Here is a 25,306-nt window from a genome sequence, read left to right as displayed (position 1 = left end):
TTGGTGACCCCCAGTTCATGTGTTATGAGAAGGAGTAAATAACATTTTCTTATTTACTTTCTCCACACCAGTCGTGATTTTATAGACCGCAGTCGTCTCTTTTCCAAGATGAAAAGTCCCAGTCTTATTAATCTCTTCTCATATGGAAGCCGTTCCATACCCCTAACAATTTTTGTAGCCCTTTTCTGAAACTTTTCCAATTCCAATACATCTTTTTTGACTTTTTTGTGGGGAGACCACATCTACATGCAGTATTCAAGGTGTGGGTGTACCATATATTTATGTAGAGGCAATATGGTATTTTCTATCCCTTTTTGTATTATTATCTATCCCTTTCTTAATGATTCCCAACATTCTGTTTGTTTTGTTGACTGCCGTTGCACATTGAGTGGATGTTTTCAGAGAACTATCCCCAATGACTCCGAGATCTCTTTCTTGAGTGGAAACAGCAAATTTAGACCCCATCATTTTATATGTATAGTGGGATTATGTTTTCCAATGTGCATTACTTTGCATTTATCAACATTGCTTTTTCCAGATCATTTATGAGTATGTTGAATAGGATTGGTCCCAGTACAGACGCCTGGGGAACACCACTATTTCCCTCTCTCCGTTCTGAAAACTGACCATTTATTCCTACCCTTTGTTTCCTATCTTTTAACCAGTTACCAATCCATGAGAGGACCTTCCCTCTTATCCCATGACAGCTTACTTTGCTTAAGAGCCTTTTGTGAGGGACCTTGTCAAAGGATTTCTGAAAATCTAAGTACACTATACCCACTGGATCCCCCTTGTCCACATGCTTGTTGACCCCCTCAAAGAATTCTAGTAGATTGGTAAAGTATGATTTCCCTTTACAAAAACCATGTTGACTCTTCCCCAACAAGTTATGTTCATCTACGTGTCTGACAATTTTGTTCTTTACTATAGTTTCAAGCAGTTTGCCCATACTGAAGTCAAGTTAACTGATCTGTAATTGCCAGGGGGATCACCTCTGGAGCGCTTTTTAAAAATTGGTGTCACATTAGCTATCCTCCAGTCATTTGGTACAGAAGCTAATTTAAACGATAGATTACAGACTACGATTAGTAGTTCTGCAATTTCACATCTGAGTTCCTTCAGAACTCTTAGGTGAATATCATCTGGTCCTAATGACTTATTACTGTTTAGTTTATCAATTTGTTCTAAAACCTCCTCTAATGACATCTCAATCTAGGACAGTTCCTCAGATTTATCACCTAAAAAGAATGGCTCGGGTTTGGGAAGCTCCCTCACATCCTCAACTGTGAAGACCGATACAAAGAATTCATTTAGTTTCTCTGCAATGGTCCTTGAGTGCTCCTTTAGAATCTTCATCATCCAGTGGCCCCACTGGGTGTTTAGCAGGCTTCCTGCTTCTGATGTACTTACATTTTTTTTGGGCTGTTTTTGAGTCTTTGGCTAGCTGTTCTTCAAATTCTTTTTTGGCATTCCTAATTTTATTAAAAAGAAAAGGAGTACTTGTGGCACCTTAGAGACAAGTACTCCTTTTCTTTTTGCGAATACAGACTAACACGGCTGCTACTTTGAAACCTAATTTTATTGATATAGATAGATATGTCTCCCTTAGGTTCTTCAGTTCAGCCACTCTGGTGTCTACAAAGCTTGTACACAGTCTCTGAGGGCCAAGAGCTCCTTGCACTGAATGCACACATATGCCACGTGATTACCGTAGGGCAGGTAATCATACATGCTGCATTCGGTGCAATAAACGGGGGAGCCCCCACTTTGTTGCTGACTTCTGCCTGCATTCTCTTTTTACTCCTGCAGCTTTTTCCTTTGTTGTTGTTTTATCAGGGAGTATTTTTTGGCTTTAAATTTAAAAAAAAGTTTAAGGAATGTTAAATGTATCCAGCCCCTACTCACACTCCCTCCTCTAAACTCCCTTGCTCAGCACACACACAGACAGCACATGGTTCCGCAAACAAACAGACCACACAGTATATTTCAGTCAAGCAGCAAGCACACCACAAGCACATACACACACAAGACAACAAACTTACACCCAAAGTCATGTAATCGCTCCTTCTTCACCTGGAGAAAAAGTATTTTAAAGCAATAAACTTTCTGCATGCATCTCTGTCTAAAGCCCTACCATCCTGTAACAGAGCCAAGTAGGTCTAGCTTCTTCAGGCACCCCAGCGGGTGTCACTCTGGCTGAACAGCTCCCCAACACCTGTCTCCCTGCTTAGAGAGAGTCCCATTTTACCCATTTAGCCAGAGTTCTTTATTCTCTCTGTTCCTGCGGCTTGGGCCCTGCTTGTCTAAAACCAGTTTGGTGTGGGCCAGTCTCCTCCGGGACAATGGTCTCCTATGGTCCTGTGACAGCCCCCGTGGGTTTGCGGCGGGTGTTATCTGGAAGCATTGTTTTGCCTTCCTGTTTGTTTCCCAACAGCCCTGATGATTCAAAACATGTTACTCATTAATTATTACAGAGCAGCTCCACCTCTATCACAGATGTAGATTTCTACATGCTTAGTTTGTTGCAGTGCAAGGATTTTGCATCTGCTGCTATTCAGAGTCCTCAGCAGGTCACACAGATAAATGGTCCAGCAGTTTAAGATTCTTGGTTTCCAGCTGTGTGGCTCTGGTATTAACCCCTGCTATGGGACTAGCACATTCTCTTAGAGCAGAAGGGTGGTTTTGTGGTTATGACAAAAGGATTCGATGCTCAGCTCTGCCAGAACAGTACAAGAACCTGCATAGGATAAAACAGCCTCCTCCACATTGTCTGCTTCTGTGAGGTGGTCCAAAGCCCAGGTGGGGTTAGAACCAAGCATGGTTGCTGAGCTAACGGTAGATAAATTCACCCCTGGGAGAAGCACTGAAGTAAGTGAGAACTGCATCCTCTGCCCCAGGGGATATGGGTCTGTTACAGTTCTCAGCTTGACAGCCTGCCTCTTTAGCTCAAGCTCTAGCATCTCATGCTTTTAGCTCTACAGGTCCCTGGTGTGTTGGCCAAGATGGTGGCTGGAGATGAATGTGGCCCTAAGTTAGTAGAGGTGACATGTCAGTGCACAGCCCACTGTTCCACATTTACCCTCATCATTCCTTTCCCCCCCCCCCAAGTTATTTTCTTGCTTATAAAGCCTTTCTGTTTCCCCACTGATGTTCTGGATCCTTGTGTCTTGAATCCTGAAGTTCTGCCCAAGTAGACCTTTCCTCATTGCTGCTGCTGAGTGGTTTTTCCTCTGGTGTATATGTACGTACATACATAAATAAGAGTTCATAATTGTAATTGCATTGCTACCTTCCTTGCAGAAATAATATGATTGCTCCACAGAGCTGTCTTAGGTTTATGCATAGCTGGCATGGACAAAAGAGACCTGATCAATCTTTCTTAAAAGTTTAATCTTGCTGTTACTGTGTCTATTTATAGCACTGAAACCATGATAACTTCAAAACAAAATACACAAGATTTTTCCTAGGCATCAGTCTCTCTAGGACCAATTTACACTACTGAAGTTAACTAACCAGACTTGAGGAGGCTATTTCAGAAACTGAAGCAGTTCTGCTGCTCATGGATCTGTGCATCCTCACTGCAGAACAGCATGTGGTAGACCCATCCTACATCAGCCACACTGAATTCTGCTCAGACTTGTGTTCACGGTGTGTACATGTGTTGCGGTTGGGAAGGGGTGCAGACAAGAAGAGACTCCCTTCATTAGACAATTTCTGTCTCATGGCAGAGGAAAGAGGGAAAGCCAGAGCTGCAGGGCCCCTCCTTTTTGGTCAGGGCAGCAGAGAGATGGTGATCCCATGTTTCAGGTTGGAGGAGACCCACAGCCTGAGACTTCATCCTCTGGGTGGCTGGGAGACAGGCCCCCCATATGTGTGCATGCAGATATCCCTTTCTGTTCCCCACCAGGCTAATATACAGCCCACATCCTTGGCTGTTCTCCTCTACCCCTACATCTAGACTCTCTCTTTACTTGGCTCCCCTTCTGTTCACGTACCTCAGATGAGTCTGTCCCCTTCTCCATGACCTCCTTGGAGTCTAAGGAGCTGAGAAAGCCTTTCTCCTCCCAATGTCCACGTAGGGAGCATTGGCTGGCTACCTCCCCTCCTCTGCGCCTTTCCAGCCATCAGCCCCACCCACACGAGGTATGGTTTTCTACATGATGGATTTCCCTTAGCAGTGTGTTTGCTAGCAAGGTCCATTATGATCTGAATTCTTCAAGCCCTTCAAGACTTTACCCGTGGATTGTGGGGCAGCAGGCCTGTAGGCCTCCCAAAGAATGAAGATAGGGGAATGGGCCAACCCTGAGTAGAACAAGGGGGGTCAAAGAGCCAACTCAGGTATTCCCTGCAGCATTCCAAACTGTGTTGTTGCTTATTTGGCTGGCGTTACAGGTGCAGTCATCTTTGAAATTCCAGCCTGAAATCTACAAAGAAGCCAAGAACAGGAAATCATAAGGGTCTCCTTCCCAGGTGTCAAATGACAATGAAGACCTATTTATTCAGGAGGAAATTATTCAGGAGGTATAAAAGGGGTGTGTGTACTCTAGATGGGTTGATTACAGCTGAGATTGGGGTAATTCTAGTCAGATCACAGATGGTATGTAAGTGTGTGTTGTTAAATTCAGGTTTGCATGTGTTCATTGTATCATGAAGTAAAAAAGAATACAGACCACACACACGTGCACACACCATTTCCAAAGCCTTGGAATTAGCACAGAAATACAGACCGCAAAGCAAGGCTTGTCCCACATTTTAACCCTTTCACTACTGGCTCTTCAAGAATACTTCACCAGCTAAAAATGCAGCTTAAGCAAGAGAATGCTTTCTCATAACGTATGTGACACCTGGATAATACAGTGAAGCACACATTACAAATAAATACACGTGTACTCTGGTTTTCCTTCAACTTTTTAATTGCCTTAGATAACTCAGTAACATGACGTCACTCTAGTAAGCATAAAGAATGCCACAAACAATGAGGTAACACTATTTCAGGCATAACTGGAAACTTAACATGGGCCTTCACACATGGTAGATCACCTCTGTGCTGCTGTTGTCCCTCAATAGCATGATTCAGTAACCTCATTGTACCAACTGACAGAGGGCCTAGGGGTGCACAAGGGTTACAGTGTTCCCCTAGGTCTAGGATCTACATACTAGTTGCACTGGTGGTCATACTCATTGTTAGACGTGTGCATGGAAAATAGGTGAGGAGTTCTCTGTGTGTGTGTATATACTAAAAATTATGTTCTCTAGGTCTGGGAGTTAAGGCAGGTCACCAAAAAGTGAGCCACATATTCTTGGCAGGTAGGCAGGAAGAGATGCTTCTCTCTCTCTGACTGGGCGTGTATGCAAAGTGAGTATTGTATGGTTCACCATCTGAGCAAATTCACCGTTCACCATCTGAGCAGAATGCTGATCAATAGGTTGTGGGCGCTGCAGGGAAAAACAAACCCAGCAGAGGTTATCCTCTTACGGAGTACAGACAATGAACTTTTGGAACTATATCTCGGGTGCAGATGAACCCCCCCTCCCCTCCCCCGTTATCCCTCATCAGCGGAGGCAGGCTGTGAGCTGTCTTGGCCTCACAAAAGAAGGATCTCAGCTCTCCTGGTTGAAAAACATGGTGAGAAGGATTTTGGGGTGGCTGGTACCTTATTAGAGAAAAGGGCACCTTGTTAGCTAATTTTAGGCTCTAGAACAGAGGAAGGCAAACTACAGCCTGCGGGCCTGTCAGGGCTTTCAATCCAGCCTGCAGGATTGCCAGCCCCCTGGCGCAGCGGGGCTAAAGCAGACTCCCTGCCTGTCATGGCCCCATGCCACTCCCGGAAGTGGCCGGCACCACGTTCCTACAGCCTCTGGGGGAGTGGGGGGCAGAGGGCTCTGTTCACTGCCCTCTCCTGCAGGCACTGCCCCCTCCGGCTCCCATTGGCTGGGAACGGGGAACGGGGAACCGTGGCCAATGGGAGCTTCAGGGGTGGTACCCACAGGCAAGGACTCCCTGTCCTGCCCCGCCCCACCTCATTCTTAGGAGCCACTGCTGGACATGCTGGCCACTTCCGGGAGTGGTGCGGGGCCAGGGCAGGCAGGGAAACTGCCTTAGCCCTGCTGCGTACCACTGCCACCCCGGAGGCGCTCAAGCCTGCACCCCGAACCCCTCCTGCAACCCAACTGAATCCCCTGCCTTGAGCTCCCCACTGCACCGCTCCGGCACCCCAACCCCCTGCCCTGAGCTCCCTCCTGCACTCTGCACCCTCTTGCACCCCAGCCCCTGCCCTGAGCCCCCTGCCATGCCCCGCACTCTTCCTGCACCCCAACCCCTTGCCATGAGCCCCTTCCTACACACCGCACCCCCACACAGACACCCTGCACTCCCTCCCACATCCCAACCCCCTGCCCCAGCCCTACATTCATGGCCCTGCATACAATTTCCCCACCCAGATATGAAAAAGGTTGCCCACCCCTGCTCTAGAATGTGTGCTGTGACTTTGTTTTATGTGTACCCTTTGTTTCCCATATACCCATTTGCAACCATATGAATCTCTGTTCTTCTTTAAATAAACTTCATCTTGTTTTCACTATAAACCGACCTAAGTGCCGAGTGTTATGCAGAAACTGTGTTCCTGGGTGTAACTAGTAAGCTGTGCTGTACTGTTCCTTTGGGAACAGCAGGTTTGGTAGTGCTGTAAGTGCCCAGTGGAGAAGGGGCTGAACACTATTGGGGATGCTCGGAGGTCTCGGGGTTGGAGTAAGCCTATCGCTAATCCGTCAGAGAATAAGGCCTGTGGAAGCCTGGAGGGAAGTGCTTGTGTTGCCTGTAGCAGGTACAGACTAGACTTCTTCATGCTAAGGGCAGGTGGTAGCGAGGTGCCTCACCATCTTGGGTATTGCAAGGAACGTGACACATTGTCACTGCGCTGAATGAATCTGCTCCGTTCATCAGCACATGGGGTACATCTCACCTGGACATTCCTGGAACGGCCAGCACTGCTCAGATAGTACATCGTGTGGAAGAGCAGGAACTGGAGGTCCAGCATTTCAGCTGACCAGACAAATTTTTTTCAAGAGTGGACCAGCTCTTCAGAGTACTCATTTTAGGGCTAGATCCTCTGCTGGTGTAAATCAGCATATCTCCATTGCCTTTAATGGGGTTATGCCATTTTACACTGGTGGCAGCTGTTACAGGCATACTTATTTAGTGTCAGACTAAAAATCCAGGTCCCTTCATCTCCCTGATCTACCCTGATAGCTTCCCTAGTTTCTTTCTTCCCTCTTGTTGCTCTTACTGCTTCTTAAGAGAATCAAAGAAGGGGTTAAAGAAAGCTGAGAGCAATATATGCTGTCAGAAAGAGGTTGATCTACTGTTGCATCTGCCTGACTGTTCTTTTAACTGGGGCGGCAGGCAGTCTGGCATGAAAGCAGCAGGGACTTTGGGAGAGAATGGGAGGGGGGGAAAGATATCACGGAGTAAAACTGAGACAGCAAACAGCCCACTAAGCAGTAAAAGAAAATCAAAGCAAAAGCTGAGAGCTTTTTTTGTGGTTGAAACAAACTTTCTCTTCTGGCTTGAATCAACCATGACAAACCTCTTCTCCAAAGATCTGAGCTGGTATCCAGGAAATGATGCATTTAACACCACCCTTCATTACTATGAGCCAGATTTAGATACCCTTACTCATACTTGAGAAACATCTTATTCCATTGACTTCAGTGGGATAATAGATTGACTAGTTCTGGTTTGTTTTAAAGGTGAAAGGAGTTAATTCTCCCACTGCAATTTTCTGGCTTTGTCAGATGCACATTCCTTTTCCCTACCTACCGGGCCACCTGAAATCATTTGGCTAGCAGCAAACATTATTACAGACTCTGTAATACTGAATGCTGCTAACTATTGACTTCGCAAAAAAATGAATATGTGTGCACCCATCTCCGCAGTGTAAATTCATCAGGCCACAAGGTAAAGGGAATTCACATATCTTCATCTCTGAGGTATAAACATGCCTGGATAACTGAGCATTGCCAAGGGAAAAGACAGGACAGGAGCTAGCCATCTTGTGACTAATACTCTGGTTCTCCTGATGTCCATTTCCAATGTATTTGTTGAGTTAGGAGTGTTCCAAAGAGTGCTCTGGTCAGTGACAGGCTGACTCTCCTATGTAATGCATTCTCAGCCATGCTGTCTGTCTTGTAGCCCTGCGAGAAAAGAAATAGAGCCCAAACTTTCACGTTTGGGTGCCTCATGTGAGACTCCTACATCCATAAGAGGTGCTGAACAGCCATAATTCTCACTGTAGTCAGTGGGCTTTCTGAACTTTAGACATCCCCATTTTGAGACTTCGGCTTTTGCTCAAATCAAACATTCAATATGGCAATTAATTTTTTTATGGATGGTGCAGAAATAGTGATAATGTTGTATGTAAGTTAGGGTATGTCCAGAAAAATTAGGAACTAGCTCCTTCATTGGTGTAAACCACTGAAGTCAATGGAGTGAGGCTGACTTACACCAGTGGAGGATCTGGCCCTATATAGCTATAATATAAAATCATTCTGGCCCTACTTTGAAGAGTGCTGAGTGCCCACAACTCCCAATGAAATCAATGAGCACTATGGGTATTTAGCATCTCTAAGGATCACTCTCCAGGGCTTTTCTAGGCAGGTCATGGTATCTATTACCTGCAGGCTGATAGGGTTCTGCCCCCATTATCATCCAAAGACAATGGGAAAGGTAGAAAGATGAAACTGAGAATCCTACCCAAGTACAGGCCCTGTCTGCTGGAAACGACTCAGGGAATCCTGTCAATGGGGCTGGTGCCCTGCCAGCCTCCAGCAGCTGCTTCTAGTTCCCTCCTTTATGGTGTGGAAGGATTTGGAGATATTTATTCCTCCAAGTATTATTGCATGTTTATATACCTGCCCTACTGAGATTTCCAAAATGGAGCAGGAGGTGGGGGGTGTTAATTTAACAGACAAATGTTCTGAGACAAGTCAATCACATCGAAAATGCCCATCTTTTTGACGTAGACCTTTCTAAACCACAAATGCTCTAAGCCCTGTCTTCCCTCTAGCCTCCTACTATGCCAAGAAACCATTTTTGAACAAGATTTTGAAACTCTCACACTGTCTCCTGACCTATTTAAGTTCCTGATTAATACCTTTGCAGCTAGGAAGCCAATGCTCACTTACCAGGTTGATGCTGCCTTTAGATATCTAGTATGCCACTGAAATAAATGATGGATGGTTTTTCCTTGTCTTCCAGGCTGGAACAAGAAATAGAGAAGCTAGAAAGTGAAGAATCCCAGATATCTGCCAAAGAGCAAATCATCTTGGAGAAACTAAAGGAGACAGAGAAATCCTTTGAGGACTTTCAAAAGGTACAAAAAAAGAGTCAGTCTCAAAGAGAGTGAAGCCATGGTTGAAAGCAGCATTTGCAGTGTTATGTGCCTTTGCACAGTGGGAGAATAGCTGTGGAGAGTCTAATAAGATGTGGACTGAGCAAGATCAAAAAAAACTCCAGAGCTTTCAAACCCACCTATGTAGGATGGGTTATTTTGCTACTCACCTACCTTTCCAAAGAGTGCTGGACTTCCTAGACTTTTTTAGGATGTGCCATTTGTGTTTGGGGAGAGGTGGGGAGCTCTCCATTGCACTGGAGTGAAAGTACAGGAATCCTGCAGCCATACTTAAAGAGACAGCAGCCAGATAATAAAAAGTCTGGTTGGCGAGAAATGTCCCCCTCAGCCAGTCCAGAAGTGCACCTGTACATAGACAACCTCTCCTATAGCAGCTGGGTGTGTATTCTTCCCTTCATTGGGCTCACTCCATTGTGATATCCTCTAGCTGAGGATCCAGACCACATTCCACACTCTTGAATATTGCTTGACCAGCAGGTATTGTCATGTCAATGACACTAAGTGTCCCTCTCCTCTTACCGCCCAGCTCAAGGTACATTGCTCTTCACACTTCTGTTGGCAGTGTGTAGACTATGTACAAGATGGTCCACCCAGCATTGGTGTGAATAGCTGTGTAGCTGGCAACACATGGCCTAGGTGAGGAAAGTCACACCTGCAGGGTGTGGGTACATATGTGAGTACATACTCTGCACAACTCTCTATTCACCCAAGCCATAGCTCCTTGTTTACACTGCTGGTTTTAGCAGCATGGTGTCCCGGGGTGGAGCTCTTCCCCACTGCAGGGAAAGACTGCGACGGTGGGGGAAAGGCTCTGGCAGGGCGGGAGGCAGCTGGGAAAGGCTGAGTCTTTTCCCCACTGCTTCCCCCTTGCTCAAGTCTTTCACATATTGCTACACACAGCCTGCTTTTCACTGCAGCGTGTAGTTACGCATTCCCTAGCTGCTGCTGCTATTAGTGTGTAGACATATAGCCTTAGAGCTCAGTAGTTGTCTCCCACTTTATAAGTCTCAAAGAGGCAAACAGCAAACACAAGATAATTCTAGAGGAAAAACTTGGAGGCTTCACATCACATGAAGACTTAACTGATCCCCATATTTGTGTCTTTACAGAGCTTCTCACACCAGGATGGTGGTAAGTGCCTTTGCACCATTACTTATATCTACAGTTTTAACTGGTGATGTGTAGTAACAATTTGTTGCTAAGTGATACAGGGTGGGGATTATTGTTTTTTTGACTTGTTAGATGTGGTTGGGGGGTTTTTTGCTTTGGTATTACTGTGGCACCCACACAAATGGTACTACTGCTGTACATTATGCTTTGCGATGCATTTGCTTAAAACCTTATGGGGGGACAAATTCTCCTCTGTGACATCAGCGTAACCCAGAGAAATTCTGTTAACTTCAAATATGGCGGCTGATCTTTATGTCCATCGTTTCCAGAGTGTTTTTCCATAGAACCTTTATTTTTTGGTAGCACAGACTCAAGAATGATGTTTCTTACAGAGAAAGATACAAACTCTGTGTGATCCTCATTCTAAGGTGTTAAAAAGTGTGCAAAAGAAACCACCTGAAGTATGTCTGGTTATAATTAGGGCAGTGGGGTTTATGTAGGCCCTGCTGAAGTGGGCTGGATTGGGTTTCATTGGTGCTGATGTAGATATGAGAGCTTTTCCTCTGCACCCTGTTCCATCCAAGCCCAATGCAGTCAGTGTTCCCTGCCACGCTTTCTCCACTACACATTTTCTATGTGTAATATGCCTTTCACTTTGCCATTCAAATATCACCCTAGAATTGCTTTTCCATCAGCCTCCTGCATCATCCTTGACCATCTCATTGACTGGAAATAACATTAGCTGAAGCATAATAACGTTTCATCAAGAAGACCCTGATCCCAGTGGCTATTTGGAGCTAGATCACATAAACATAAACGTTCAGACAACATGTAACAAAAATGTCACCTAGCCCCAAATGGCCAAATCATATGTAATTCACATACGAGACTTTCTATTAACTCGTGCTTGCTGTCAGCAAGAGGCTAGGCCTCTAAAGAATCCATGAGGCTTGTGATGTTCCAGATCCAGGAGCGCCAAAACAGGGGTGGGTCAGGGGGCCATGACCCTCCCACATTTTACTAGCTGTAAGGACAAATGACAGGGGGGAGGGCGTAGAGAGGAGCGAGCTGGGGGCAGGGCCTTGGGGAGAAGAGGTGGCATTGGGGAGAAGACGGTTCAGGCACCTATGCCCCCCACCACCACCACCATCCTTTTTAGGGCACTTCTGCCTCTCCTGTCCAGGTCATGAAGTGTGTGCCTGTAGGGCTGGCTGGAAAGCAATCTCCCTCCTGTCAAAAGTTTCAGAGTTTTTGAAAATGTTCATCCTGAATTGGGACAAATTGGTCAAAAAGGTTCATGGGGGAGAGAGAGAGAGAGACGGTACGTTCTGTGTCAGAAGAACCTCTGTGGAATTTTTCAGCATGCTCCAGGGGCTGCCCATTGCCCGATTCCTTGGGGGGCCCTGGCTGCCTGGTGAAGTTAGGCTGCTGCAGAACCCAGGAGCCAGGAAGCCCTGCCTGCCTCCATGGCAGCTCAGCTGGCAGTCTGCCTGGGAGCCGGGGCTGCTGAGGAGTAGGAAAGCTTGGGGGAGGCAGGTGGGCGGGCAGGCAAGCTGACAGGAAACAAGGCAAGTTTCTGTCCAGTGCCTGGTGTCAGGAATCAGGGCCTGCAGCTGAGCCTGGGGCCAGGTAGCTGCCCTGCAGCTGAACACCCTGATTGCCTTTCAGTCACTCAGGTGGTTTGGGCATCACCAGACCTGCTCTTAAGGCCAGGGGCTGCGATCTCTCCTGTGCCTGCCTTGTTCCCAGCCTTGCACCTGCTCTGCTCCAGTCCCCTCCAACCCTGTTCGGTTCCTGACTCTGCCGCTGATTCCAGCTCTGACCACTAGGCAAGACTGCCCATGCCCTGCTCCGTAAGACCTGGTTTCCATCAAAGGTTTAATTGTAATAGACCTATTCCCATGGAATGTTTCCACAAATCATCATTTTCTGATAGAAAAACATTCCGTCAGAAAATTTCCAACACACTCTATATGCATGCTAGGGAAAAGAAAGGCTGCAATAGCTTATGCAACCAACAGGGCATCATACAATATTCATATCCTTGACCTCTCTGCCATATGCTACCAAATGCTGCAAATTCCTTTCACATACCGTAGAGATCCTCCCCCTTGTGTGAAAAGAAAAGGAGTACTTGTGGCACCTTAGAGACTAACAAATTTATTAGAGCATAAGCTTTCGTGAGCTATGCTCTCACAGTGTTCATAAGCAGTTCAATAAAATGACGATTACTCTTAATTTAGATTAATAACTTAGGTTGATTACATTTAGATTACTTCCCAGAGCAAGTATATTCTCTGTGTGATAAGGCTCACAAATAGAAAAGATTGCTTTGATGGATATGTCTACTATAATAACTAGTTTATAGATTCAATGTCCCAAATGCACATGATGTGCCTGAATACTGAACTTTTCGTTTAGGTTTGTGAGTTAGCGGAAAGCTTTATAAATTCACACATAGCCAGACAGCCCCTTATGAACTAAACACCAGTGGTGACTAATGCATGTTTTTTATTCCATCATTTATCTGCAGTAACTTGCCCTCCAGAGACTGGTTCTTGCTATTCATCACTGAATTGGTAAGATGTGTAAGTGGGGGAATGGCCCCACTATTGTGGGAAACTTTCCTGACTTATACACTACCACGGTGAAGTGGGCTAGCGAAAGGATCTGAGTTCTTGCTCCCACTCCCTGTACCCAGAGACCTGCCTGATCTCGAGGACTCCCCTTCTACTCTCCTGTCTGGCAGAGTCCTGGTAACCGCAACAAGGCTGGGCCCAGGATTCCTGGGGGGCTCGACCCCTCGATCTTGTCATGGTCACTTAGGGCAGGGGCTAGGGTGTCTGCACCCCGGGGTGCTCTCTCTGCGCTGGATGCTTCCCTGACCCACTGATCATTACGTTCAGTTCAAGTCAAATACAATTTATTAAACAACAATCAATTTTTTAAAATAAGGAAAAAAATGGGAAAGATTAAAGGAAAACACATCATCCGGCACGGGGACATCACCACCAGCGTCTCTGGAACGTCCGGGCAGTTCACAGTCTGTTCCTCACACATCCCAGGCTCCTGCCCAGGCCCTGGCTGTGCTGCAGGGATGCTGCGAGTTGGACACTTGCTCTGGCAGTGGCCACACGCCCTGACCTCTAAGTGGCAGGGCCCTTCTTCCCAGCGTTGCTCCGGCCCCGTCGGGGTTACGATCCCCCTCCAAGCCTGGCCTGCAGAGCCTCTTGGCTGGAGGCGTCTCCCTGTGCTGGGCCCAATGCCCAGGGTCCCCCTCCTCTCCCCAGCTGCTCACCGCACCCGCCTCCAGACTGCTCCAGCCCCAGCCCCACCACTCTGCCTCAGCTCCAGCCCCTCCACTCTGCCTCAGCTCCAGCCCCTCCACTCTGCCTCAGCATGGCTGCTGCTGCTCTGCCTCTAGCCCCCTGGGCTGCTTCTCTGGCCCCTCTGGCTCTGGTTGCTGCAGTTCTGCTCCCAGCACAGGTCTGCTCCCTGGGCTGCTTTTCTGGTCCCCGTGGCTGGCACATTTCTGCTCCCCAGCTCACCTTGGGCCGCTGCTTTCTCCTTAGCTCGGCCCCACTCTGTCTGATCCCGGCAATTCCAGCTCACATGGAGGATGGGACCCCCCACCTCCCCCCTGGCCTCCTGACTCCCAGATTAGCCTACCTGCCCTGTCAATCAGGCTGACCTGGAGCATTGGCCTCTCCCCATTGTTCCTGGGGACTGTCAGTCTCAGGGTTCTGATTTCCCATTGACCCTTCCCCTTTCTTTTAGTAGTGGGAGCTAGCCAACAAAACACCCCCACTGAATGTTAGTAAGGGGACAACAGTGCCCTTACAGATGTAGGGCACTGCAATTAATGTTAAGGCCTGCAACTATTGGCTAAATCACATCCCAGTTTCTTGGTCTTCAGCCATAGATGAGGATGGCATGGAACGGTCCTAACACATTAGGACAGTGGGATTTTCATTTGCGGACCCCTAAAACATTTCAAATGGAGGTGCAGACCCCTTTGGAAATCTTAGATAGTCTGCAGACCCCAGGGGTCCACAGGCCACAGGTTGAACACTCCTGTTCTATGGTAATGACAACCTTTCACAGACCCCTTAGACATAGTCTGTGGACACCAGGTTGAAAACCACTGCATTAGAGCCTGAGGCTGTGTTCAGAGTTACAGTGTAATGCATGTAGGGGACTGATCCAGAGACTACTAAAGTGAATGGGAAAACTCCCTCTGACATCAGTAGGCTTTGCATCAAGGCTTATACTACTGTGCTCTCCCCAAATGAACACGTTGCTCAGGATCAGGCCCTAATTAACATGAGTAAGTACTTCTGGTTAGGAATGGAGAAACTGACTTGACTGTCTTAAGAACATACTCCAAACCTCAACCAAATACTTCCAGCCTTCAGCCAAAGCTTCTCTGGACTTGTTTGGCAACCAGGTTTTCTAACGAGCTTCCCCAACTGGAAAAGAAACACTAGCAGTGTGAGTAGTTTTTCTTGTAGTAGTTTGGTTCTTTTGCTTCTGATTCAATAGTATGTAAACTAATAATAATAAAAAAGCTAGTCTGTGTTGCTCTGTTCTGACTTTAACCTAACCAGCCCACCCATCTCCATAAAATACCCAAGCAGACTAGTGTCCTCCATTAGTATTTTTTTTTATTATTATTCATTGGGCACCATTGCTGGATGGATTCTCCATCTCTTGACATCTTCATTTGAAGGCATTCTGGAAGAGATGTTTTGAGCAAACACAAGTTATTGGGCTCAGTGCAGGAGTAACTGGGTGTAATTCTAAGGCCTGTGCTACACAGGAAATCAGAGTTGATGATCTAATAGTCCATCATGCCTTAAAGTCTATGAATTATAAATCACTTTACTATATGCTATACATAAACAGATGAAGACACCATCCTTGCCCATAGGTGCTAAATTACACCCAAAGGCTGAGGAAGAAGCATGTTTTTAAGGAAGGAGGTAAGTCAGGAGAAAGTGGTCACCCTATGTGTTTCTAGCGTAAGGGATAGCAAGGAGGAAAGATGAGAAGACTAGGAGTGCGTGCGGGGCGGGGAATATAGAAGGGACATTTAGGCTCCAGTTGTAGAAAGGCTTATGCCCATGTCTAACTTTACTCATGTGAGTAGTCCCGTTGAGCTCAGTGTGGTTACTCACAGTCCACAGAGGTAAGCTCATGAGCAAGTCTTTGCAGGATCAGGCAAAGGAGGAAGTAGGCCTGGGAGAAGTATAGGCAGCAGGAAGAGGAAGATTAGTGGGAATTGATGGCAGAGATGTAGGCAGGACTGGAGCTGTGTAAAGCCTAGAAGTTGAGCTTGACAGAAAGGAGGAGAGGGACCTAACAGAGATATTTTGGGCCAGATGCTCATCTGTAGAACCCCTCCCATCCTGAGGCTCCTGTTCACTGAGCCAACAGCCTCAAAGGTTCCCGACTGCACCCACGTTTTACCAGAGTATATAGGGCAGCATGGCCACATCTTCCTCCCAGTCATGCCCCTTGTTCCAGTTGCAGGGATGGGAAGAGAGGTGTAGAAGCTGCTAACAAAGCTCTGCAGGGAAACCCCTCAAGCAGGGCAATCATCCAGGGGCTTGATCTACTGTATTTAAAGCAACCTTGCACTGCTGGAGCAGTATAAAGCTGCCCTAAGGCAGAGGATGGTCTGGCCTCTGCAGAGGGGAGTGATTTTAGCAGTAGCATTTTTTATATAGCCTGGGCATGGACAAGATGATAGGTTGAAATTCCAGACAGGAGGGAGTTGTCAGTCAAGACAATGTGTCTCCACTCTAAGGCCTCTGAGTAGATACAACATAGAACAGGATACTCAAACCATGGTATTTAAATAGTATTATCGACATATTTGGAGGTTTTCCCACCTATTTTTAAATGCAATCAAACCTAGATTGTGGGGCAAGCCCTCGGAGTTGGAAGAGATCACAAGGCTGCCTTTGTTTGGTGGGGAGGAATGGACTGAAGTAAGGGGTTCTTGTAAATTTCATCTGGAGAAGAGTGGTAATTTCTTCTTTTACACAATGGGTGGTAACGTGCACTCTGCTGCCAGTGTCCCTGGAAGTTTTTATTGGTTCACGTGGTCCTCATTGATGAGGCAGATAGGAGTGAGACACTCCTAAACCAAAAATACCATGGGAGAGGTGCCATCTATTTTAGGAAGAGAAGTTATCTAAGTTTTGCTGCAGGGATAGAGAAGGAACTTTAGCCTGCCTTTGCTCAGCAGGAAGAATTAATATAGGCATTGGGAAAGACTGCCAGCTGAACTAAATCAAAGGGGCTCCCTTCACTGATGCCGGTTACATCAGTAATCTCCTCTTTAAATGCTGTGTTATTGGAAACATTTATAGGCTGTCGGTGGTGAGAGGATTTTTTGTAAGAGTAAGAGCCAAATCAGACATTCCTGAGGCCATCCTAACATATGACAGGCTTCATCTTGCCTACAGGTGTCCGAAAGGAAATCTACCTGCAGGGCAGGATACATCTTTGCCAGTTAGAAGACTTTATTATACAATTGCTTTTGTTTGGCCTTGCTCTGAAGCATCTGGAATTGGCCACTGCCAGAGGAGGGACACCAGAATAGAGACCAATCTAGCAAGGCAAATGTTTTGTTCCTAGGGTGAATGCTGCTGATTGTGACAGGCACTGTGCAAGCTGGGGCAGGGCCCTCTGCACCCTTTCTCACTCCACCCATCCTCCACATGTTCTGTGCAGGGCCAGCCATAACCAGACACTTAGGCCAGACATTTCTAACATGGGTTCTTATCGTTAATCACCTACATCCATAGGTGGGCACCTATATACCAGGGGACCTGGTTTTCTGCTTTCCGGTACCGAAGTCAATGGCAGTTGCAAGTGCTCAGCACCTTTGAAAACCTGGCTACTTATATTTTGGGGCCAGATAGTCAAAGGTATTTAGGCACAAAGGTGCCAATAGTTTTCAAAAGCACCAAAGTGAGTTAGGCACCCAACTCTGCTTGATTTCAATGGGAGTTAGGCACTTAGGTACCAAATCGTATTTACAAAAGTGTCTATCTGAACCTTTATGTGCCTAAATGCCTTTGTAAAACTGATCCTAAGTGTCTCAGTGTAGGCAACCCCAGTTATAAAATGGTGGCCATGGTATTTTCCAGCATTATCATAGCACCCCCACTAGTGGCGCTTCTCGAGGATCCAAAAGTGACTTCCCCTCTCATTAAAGTTTATCTGCATCTTGAGGCTAACTTTCCTCACAAGTTTGCAAGAAGCAGGATTTCACAGAGGTTGACAGGAACCTCCAAATCCAATGCAAACTAAAACTAAGCTTTTATAATATAAATAGATAATCAGAGTGAAAATACAGCTGATGAGATGTGTGCCTACCATCATCATAACCCCTTCACTTGTGTTATATCACTGCCCCTCGCCCTTCATCTGTTACTTGTCATTAGATTATAAATTCTTCAGGGCGAGGACCAGGTCTTCCTATACATGATATCATGAATGAATCGTTAAGTCTCATGTGTTCTGCTCACCCAGAGAAAGTACATGTTGCAAGCCCACCACATGGATGATTGGGGGGCATTGTTTGACAAAGATCAGTGTTTGGCAAAAATTAATAATGTTTTTTCTTTCTGCCATCTGAACTGGAGCCAAGTTAGTAAGCATAAACTATAGCTGATCTCAGTAGGAAGAAACGGGTATGTAGCCAATAGGGAGCTGTCTCGTTATGTACATTTTTAAACATCTTTCAGAGGAAATAGGAAGAGCTGAACAGCTGCAGACCAACCATCTCTCTGACCGTCACCACTCCCAGATCCCTCAGAGGAAAATGCAAGGAAACCTGTGATGGAGAATGAAGGAATAACCTGCTAAAGCAAAGATCTGAGTGCACCGTCTAGCACTCATGACCCTCATGTCAATTGCTGACACTCCCTGAAGGACTTGGAGTCATAGAGTTTAATGCCAGAAGGGACCACCAGATCATCTAGTCTGATCTCCTGTACACCACAGGCCACCAACACCCAAACTAGGCCCTCCCGAAATCAGACACAAGTATTACAGCCCTGAGGAGACACAACTATTATGTGCCACAGGCCACAAAAAGAGGGGCTGAGGTGCTCCAATGCTCGAGGCCCATGAACTGGCAGGACCTTGATTAAATGAGATTTGCCCAGAGGATCCAGGCAAGTGACCCATGCCGCAGAGTCCATAAACCAGAGAATAAATTGCTCTGTGCTCATGTTTTTTCCATCTCAGACACTGGCTGTTGAGCATCTTTCTTTTAATTCAAATGTCAGAAAAGTGACTATATAAAAATAATTCATGGATCAAAGAGAAGCCAGGTTGAATTGGAAGATGGAAAAAGACATCTTTTTATTTCTAAATGACCATTTTTGAACTCTACGTCAATGAAGCAAATAAACATCACTCCCATGTGGTCACTTTCCACAGCGTAACTGCACTTGGACTGACTGCTTCAGATCTCGCAGTGAGAGGAAGCAGAATGCAAATGACTAGGCTGGGGACAGCAGGCCTGTCACATGCTGACTCTTACCTCCTCACACGACAGCCAGTTTGCAGCATATCAGTGCTCTGGTGGCACATCACAGACAAAGAGCTGACAAGCCTTTCATTTAAACATGGCATGAGATGTGCTACAAAATACATCAGCTATCCCTCCACAATAGTGCACTGGACATCGGTGACACAGTATAGTGCTGGGCTGTATGGATACTGTGATTCCATCACTCTCCGTTAGGCTAGGATTACGGAGAGAAATTACTAAGTACATCTGGTGTGACTCCTTGGACTGGAGTTACATGAGGGATGAGCTTGACCCTAGTATCTCTTGGCCGTACATGTTTTTACAAAGCTCATAGCAGCCTGTTGTCTTAACCTATAGAACAGTAAGCACAATGGCAATGACACTACGGGTTTTGCAAGTTACCGTTAATAAACGGAATGATTGAGAAGATGCTACTAGACTGGACATGAAGTATGAAGAGACAAGGAAACACACTGGGCCAAATTCATTGCTGGCATAATTCCATTGGCTTCAGAGGAGTTTGATTAAGAATGAACATGGCCTGCAAAAATTTAATAAATTTAAGGTATGTCTACACTGTCGCTTAAGTCGATCTAACTTACTTCGCTCAGGGATGTGAAAAAGACACCCTCCTGAGTGACGCAAGTTACAGCGACCTAAGCGCTGTCCACTCCAGCGCTATGTCAGTGCGAGACGCTCTCCAGCCGACATAGCTTCTGCCTCTTGTGGAGATGATTGTGCCGACGGGAGTATGCTCTGTCTTCGGCATAGAGCATCTTCACCCGGCGTGCTACAGTGATGCAGCTGCGCCAGTGTAGCACTTCTAGTGTAGACCTGCCCATAGGCACAAGCCTGTGGGTAGATTAAACATGAATCCGAGTTTGTCTGGCAAAACGACAGTCCTGTAAACCCGACTCATACCGTGTTCCTCACGTAGAGATGCTTGGAAAAGATAGAGCAGACTCCATTACTGTTCCCTCTGCCCTGTTCACAGTCAGAGGTCTAAAACCAAATTGACAAGATGGCCGCAGAGATCTTCAAAAGAGCAGAGTGTGGATTTTTGTTATCTTTAGCTCATCCTTCCTGTTTATTGCTTTTCAGCTGTAGATTTTTTTTTATTAATCTCTTTATTGGCTCCATTCCCATTAAAATGTCTGAATGCCACATTTACAGTAACGTTGGTCACTCAGCTATACCCCCAAAACAAAGCTTAATGAAGACCTAATAGGTCGTTTGCAAGCCTGGACCTATTTCTGGGTACTGAGCCCTTGAAAATCTGCCCTGAGCTCTTTGAAAATGTGGCCCTATATGTTTTCCTAAGCATTCATTTGGTTGATGGCGTGGAAAATGCCATAATCCTAAAATTTAATCTGTTTAAGTAACCCACAATGCCAGGGCACCAATTTTAAGAGTGTTTTAAATAGTCTTAACATACCAAAAGTAGAAAGCAAAATATCCAAATCCACTTAAAGAAACAAATTGATTCATACTTTTCCACTTATGCACTGTAGCACCTTTTATTTGAACAAACATTAACTAAACCTCAGAACACTTCTGCAAAGTAGGTCAATTGTGTCCATTGTAAAGATGCTAAGTAAAATGCTAGGTAGAGAGAGTTGAGGGATGTGACCAAGGTCAGACAGTAAGGTGGCAGCAATTCTATAACAACATCATTCTTTTCATCTTCAGTTTGTTTCAGGAACATGGGTTTCATCCACACTGGCAATTCCTATGGTCTATCTCAGATGGTGGCCAGCACCACCTACTTCGGAGGAAGGAGTAAGAACCCCAGAGTAGCAGATGTGGATAATCTGCCTGCCACATTAGGTCTCATCCTTTTCTTTGATAATTAGAGCTTGGCTTAAGCCCTGACACACAGTGTTTAATATCCCTTCCATATAATATAAACATTTTAACCTGTCTAACCCTCATAGCACCCTATCATTAGGATAATTATTATTTCCTTTTTAAAGATGAGAAAAGCAGAGCAAAGAAATGAAGTGACTTGCCTAAGGCCCTAGAGAGATTTACTGTCAGAGAAGAAAATGCAACGCAGATGTCCTGGTACCCAGTTTTCTGTTCCAACCAGACCCTCCATAGTCTAGTTTCATAGATTCATAGATACTAAGGTCAGAAGGGACCATTCTGATCATCTAGTCTGACCTCCTGCACAATGCAGGCCACAGAATCTCACCCACCCACTCCTACGAAAAACCTCACCTATGTCTGAGCTATTGAAGTCCTCAAATTGTGGTTTAAAGACTTCAAGGAGCAGATAATCCTCCCTCAAGTGACCCGTGCCCCATGCTACATAGGAAGGTGAAAAACCTCCAGGGCCTCTTCCAATCTGCCCTCGGGGAAAATTCCTTCCCGACCCCAAATATGGCGATCAGCTAAACCCTGAGCATATGGGCAAGATTCACCAGCCAGATACTACAGAAAATTCTTTCCTGGATAACTCAGATCGCACCCATCTAATATCCCATCTCAGGGGATTAGGCCTATTTACCCTGAATATTTAAAGATCAATTAATTACCAAAATCACATTATCCCATCATACCATCTCCTCCATAAACTTATCGAGTAGAATCTTAAAGCCAGATAGAACTTTTGCCCCCACTGCTTCCCTTGGAAGGCTATTCCAAAACTTCACTCCTCTGATGGTTAGAAACCTTTGTCTAATTTCAAATCTAAATTTCCTGGTGGCCAGTTTATACCCATTTGTTCTTGTGTCCACATTGGTACTGAGCTTAAATAATTCCTCTCCCTCTCCGGTATTTATCCCTCTGATATATTTATAGAGAGCAATCATATCTCCCCTCAACCTTCTCTTAGTTAGGCCAAACAAGCCAAGCTCCTTGAGTCTCCTTTCATAAGACAAGTTTTCCATTCCTCAGATCATCCTAGTAGCCCTTCTCTGTACCTGTTCCAATTTGAATTCATCCTTATTAAACATGGGAGACCAGAACTTCACACAGTATTCCAGGTGAGGTCTCACTAGTGCCTTGTATAACGGTACTAAAACCTCCTTATCTCTACTGGAAATACTTTGCCTGATGCATCCCAAGACTGCATTAGTTTTTTTCACGGCCATATCATATTTGGTGGCTCATAGTCATCCTATGATCAACCAATACTCCAAGGTCCTTCTCCTCCTCTGTTACTTCTAATTGATGCGTCCCCAGCTTATAACTAAAATTCTTGTTATTAATCCCTAAATGCATAACCTTACACTTCTCACTATTAAATTTCATCCTATTACTATTACTCCAGTTTACATGGTCATCCAGATCCTCCCGTATGATATCCCGATCCTTCTCTGAATTGGCAATACCTCCCAGCTTTGTATCATCTGCAAATTTTATTAGCACACTCCCACTTTTTGTGCTGAGGTCTGTAATAAAAAGATTAAATAAGATTGGTCCCAAAACTGATCCCTGAGGAACTCCACTGGTAACCTCCCTCCAGCCTGACAGTTCATCTTTCAGTAGGACCCGTTGTAGTCTCCCCTTTAACCAATTCCTTATCCATCTTTCGCTATTCATATTGATCCCCATCTTTTCCAATTTAACTAATAATTCCCCTTGTGGCACGGTATCAAACGCCTTACTGAAATCTAGGTAAATTAGATCCACTGCGTTTCCTTTGTCTAAAAAATCTGTTACTTTCTCAAAAAAGGAGATGAGGTTGATTTGGCACGATCTACCTTTTGTAAAACCATGTTGTATTTTGTCCCATTTACCATTGGTTGAACAACTATTTATTGGATTTCCATTGCTTCCAGAACAAACTGCTCCATGTTCTGGCAAGTAGAAAGAGCCATCAGTTCTGCGTGTGGAAAATGGATTTCAGAAACTTGCTGATGCAGATTCCCAGAATAACCGCACATAGGAATTGTACCCGTGTCTTACCAAAGGCAAGAAACCTTGTAAAAGAGATAGCAGCTGTTACTGTCCATTGCTCAGTGAGCTGTGTCTTAAATAATTGTTTCTTTCAGGCCTTATTGCAGCAAAACAAAAAAGCTTTCAGAAGGCACTATGCATTTAAAACAAAAAAAGTCCAGTTCCTGAGGCTTATGTTTGCCCACTGAGGTGTGAAATAAAGAATATTTCCCAAAGCCAGCTCTTGCTTTCAAAGGCACTTGGTACAAATCACATATATGTGTTTCCATGAGGAATATGGGTTCTGTAGTGGTGACAGATGCTGGAGTGGCAGCATTAGATGATATTGTCCTCCATTTACACCAACAATGGATACAGCATGAGCAGTGGCAATGGAAGTTTCCTCACTCAATGAAGCAAAAAGAAAAGGAGTACTTGTGGCACCTTAGAGACTAACAAATTTATTTGAGCATAAGCTTTCGTGAGCTACAGCTCACTTCATCGGATGCATTTGGTGGAAAATACAGTGGGGAGATTTATATACACACACAGAGAACATGAAACAATGGGTTTTATCATACACACTGTAAGGAGGGTGATCACTTAAGATGAGCTATTACCAGCAGGAAGTGGGGGAGGAAGGAGGAAAACCTTTCATTGTGACAAGCAAGGTGGGCCATTTCCAGCAGTTAACAAGAACATCGGAGGAACAGTGGGGGTGGCGTGGGGGGGAGAAATAACATGGGGAAATAGTTTTACTTTGTGTAATGACTCATCCATTCCCAGTCTCGATTCAAGCCTAAGTTAATTGTATCCAGTTTGCAAATTAATTCCAATTCAGCAGTCTCTCGTTGGAGTCTGTTTTTGAAGTTTTTTTGTTGAAGGGTAGCCACTCTCAGGTCCCTAATCGAGTGACTGGAGAGATTGAAGTGTTCTCCGACTGGTTTTTGAATGTTATAATTCTTGACGTCTGATTCGTGTCCATTTATTCTTTTACGTAGAGACCTTCCAGTTTGACCAATGTACTGGCAGAGGGGCATTGCTGGCACATGATGGCATATATCACATTGGTAGATGCGCAGGTGAACGAGCCTCTGATAGTGTGGCTGATGTGATTAGGCCCTATGATGGGGTCCCCTGAATAGATATATGGGCAGAGTTGGCAACGGGCTTTGTTGCAAGGATAGGTTTCTGGGTTAGTGGTTCTGTTGTGTGGTGTGTGGTTGCTGGTGAATATTTGCTTCAGGTTGGGGGGCTGTCTGTAAGCAAGGACTGGCCTGTCTCCCAAGATCTGTGAGAGTGATGGGTCGTCCTTCAGGATAGGTTGTAGATCCTTGATGATGCGTTGGAGAGGTTTTAGTTGGGGGCTGAAGGTAATGGCTAGTGGCGTTCTGTTATTTTCTTTGTTGGGCCTGTCCTGTAATAAGTGACTTCTGGGTACTCTTCTGGCTCTGTCAATCTGTTTTTTCACTTCAGCAGGTGGGTATTGTAGTTGTAAGAATGCATGATAGAGATCTTGTAGGAGTTTGTCTCTGTCTGAGGGGTTGGAGCAAATGCAGTTATATCGTAGAGCTTGGCTGTAGACAATGGATCATGTGGTGTGGTCTGGATGAAAGCTGGAGGCATGTAGGTAGGAATAGTGGTCAGTAGGTATAGGGTGGTGTTTATGTGACCATCGCGTATTAGCACCGTAGTGTCCAGGAAGTGGATCTCTTGTGTGGACTGGTCCAGGCTGAGGTTGATGGTGGGATGGAAATTGTTGAAATCATGGTGGAATTCCCCATGGGCTTCTTTTCCATGGGTCCAGATGATGAAGATGTCATCAATGTAGCGCAAGTAGAGTGGGGGCATTAGGGGACGAGAGCTGAGGAAGTGTTGTTCTAAGTCAGCCATAAACAGACTCCAACGAGAGACTGCTGAATTGGAATTAATTTGCAAACTGGATACAATTAACTTAGGCTTGAATAGAGACTGGGAATGGATGAGGTACTCCTTTTCTTTTTGCGAATACAGACTAACACAGCTTCTACTCTGAAACCTGTCACTCAATGAAGGTGCCTCAGCCAAGAGATGGAGGAAGACTTCCAGGCTGTCAAATCCATAATACTTGCCCAGGATTAGAATTCACCACTTGTGCAGCTTTACTGATAGTAGCAGTGGTGGAGGTTCTAGTGTAGACCAGGCTCCGGCCTTTTTACCACTATGTATGGATAACAGGTCCTGACTTTCCTAGCACAGACACAGCTTCAGAGATCAGAGGGTAATTCAGTCTTCATGCCCCTTTTCTGATTCACCTTTTACTGAGACTACCAACAGTTAGGATGGTGGGTTTTGGAAGGTGCACGTTTGC

General features: G+C 45.5%; 1 protein-coding gene across 5 annotated transcripts in view; it reads left to right on the top strand.

Moving 5' to 3' along the window:
* Positions 1–25,306, top strand: part of PALM2AKAP2 (PALM2 and AKAP2 fusion) — a 410,575-nt gene that overhangs the window by 152,136 nt on the left and 233,133 nt on the right. For all 5 annotated transcript variants that reach the window (XM_038402234.2, XM_038402229.2, XM_038402230.2 and 2 more), the window contains exons 4-5: positions 9,257–9,371; positions 10,520–10,541. In XM_038402234.2, the coding sequence (XP_038258162.1) occupies positions 9,257–9,371; positions 10,520–10,541 (137 nt within the window). The remainder of the gene's footprint in view (positions 1–9,256; positions 9,372–10,519; positions 10,542–25,306) is intronic.

The sequence above is a fragment of the Dermochelys coriacea genome, chromosome 5, assembly GCF_009764565.3.
Source record: "Dermochelys coriacea isolate rDerCor1 chromosome 5, rDerCor1.pri.v4, whole genome shotgun sequence".
NCBI lineage: Eukaryota > Metazoa > Chordata > Testudines > Dermochelyidae > Dermochelys > Dermochelys coriacea.
The sequence above is the reverse complement of the archived record's forward strand: the minus strand, read 5'-3'. Positions and strand labels throughout refer to the sequence as shown.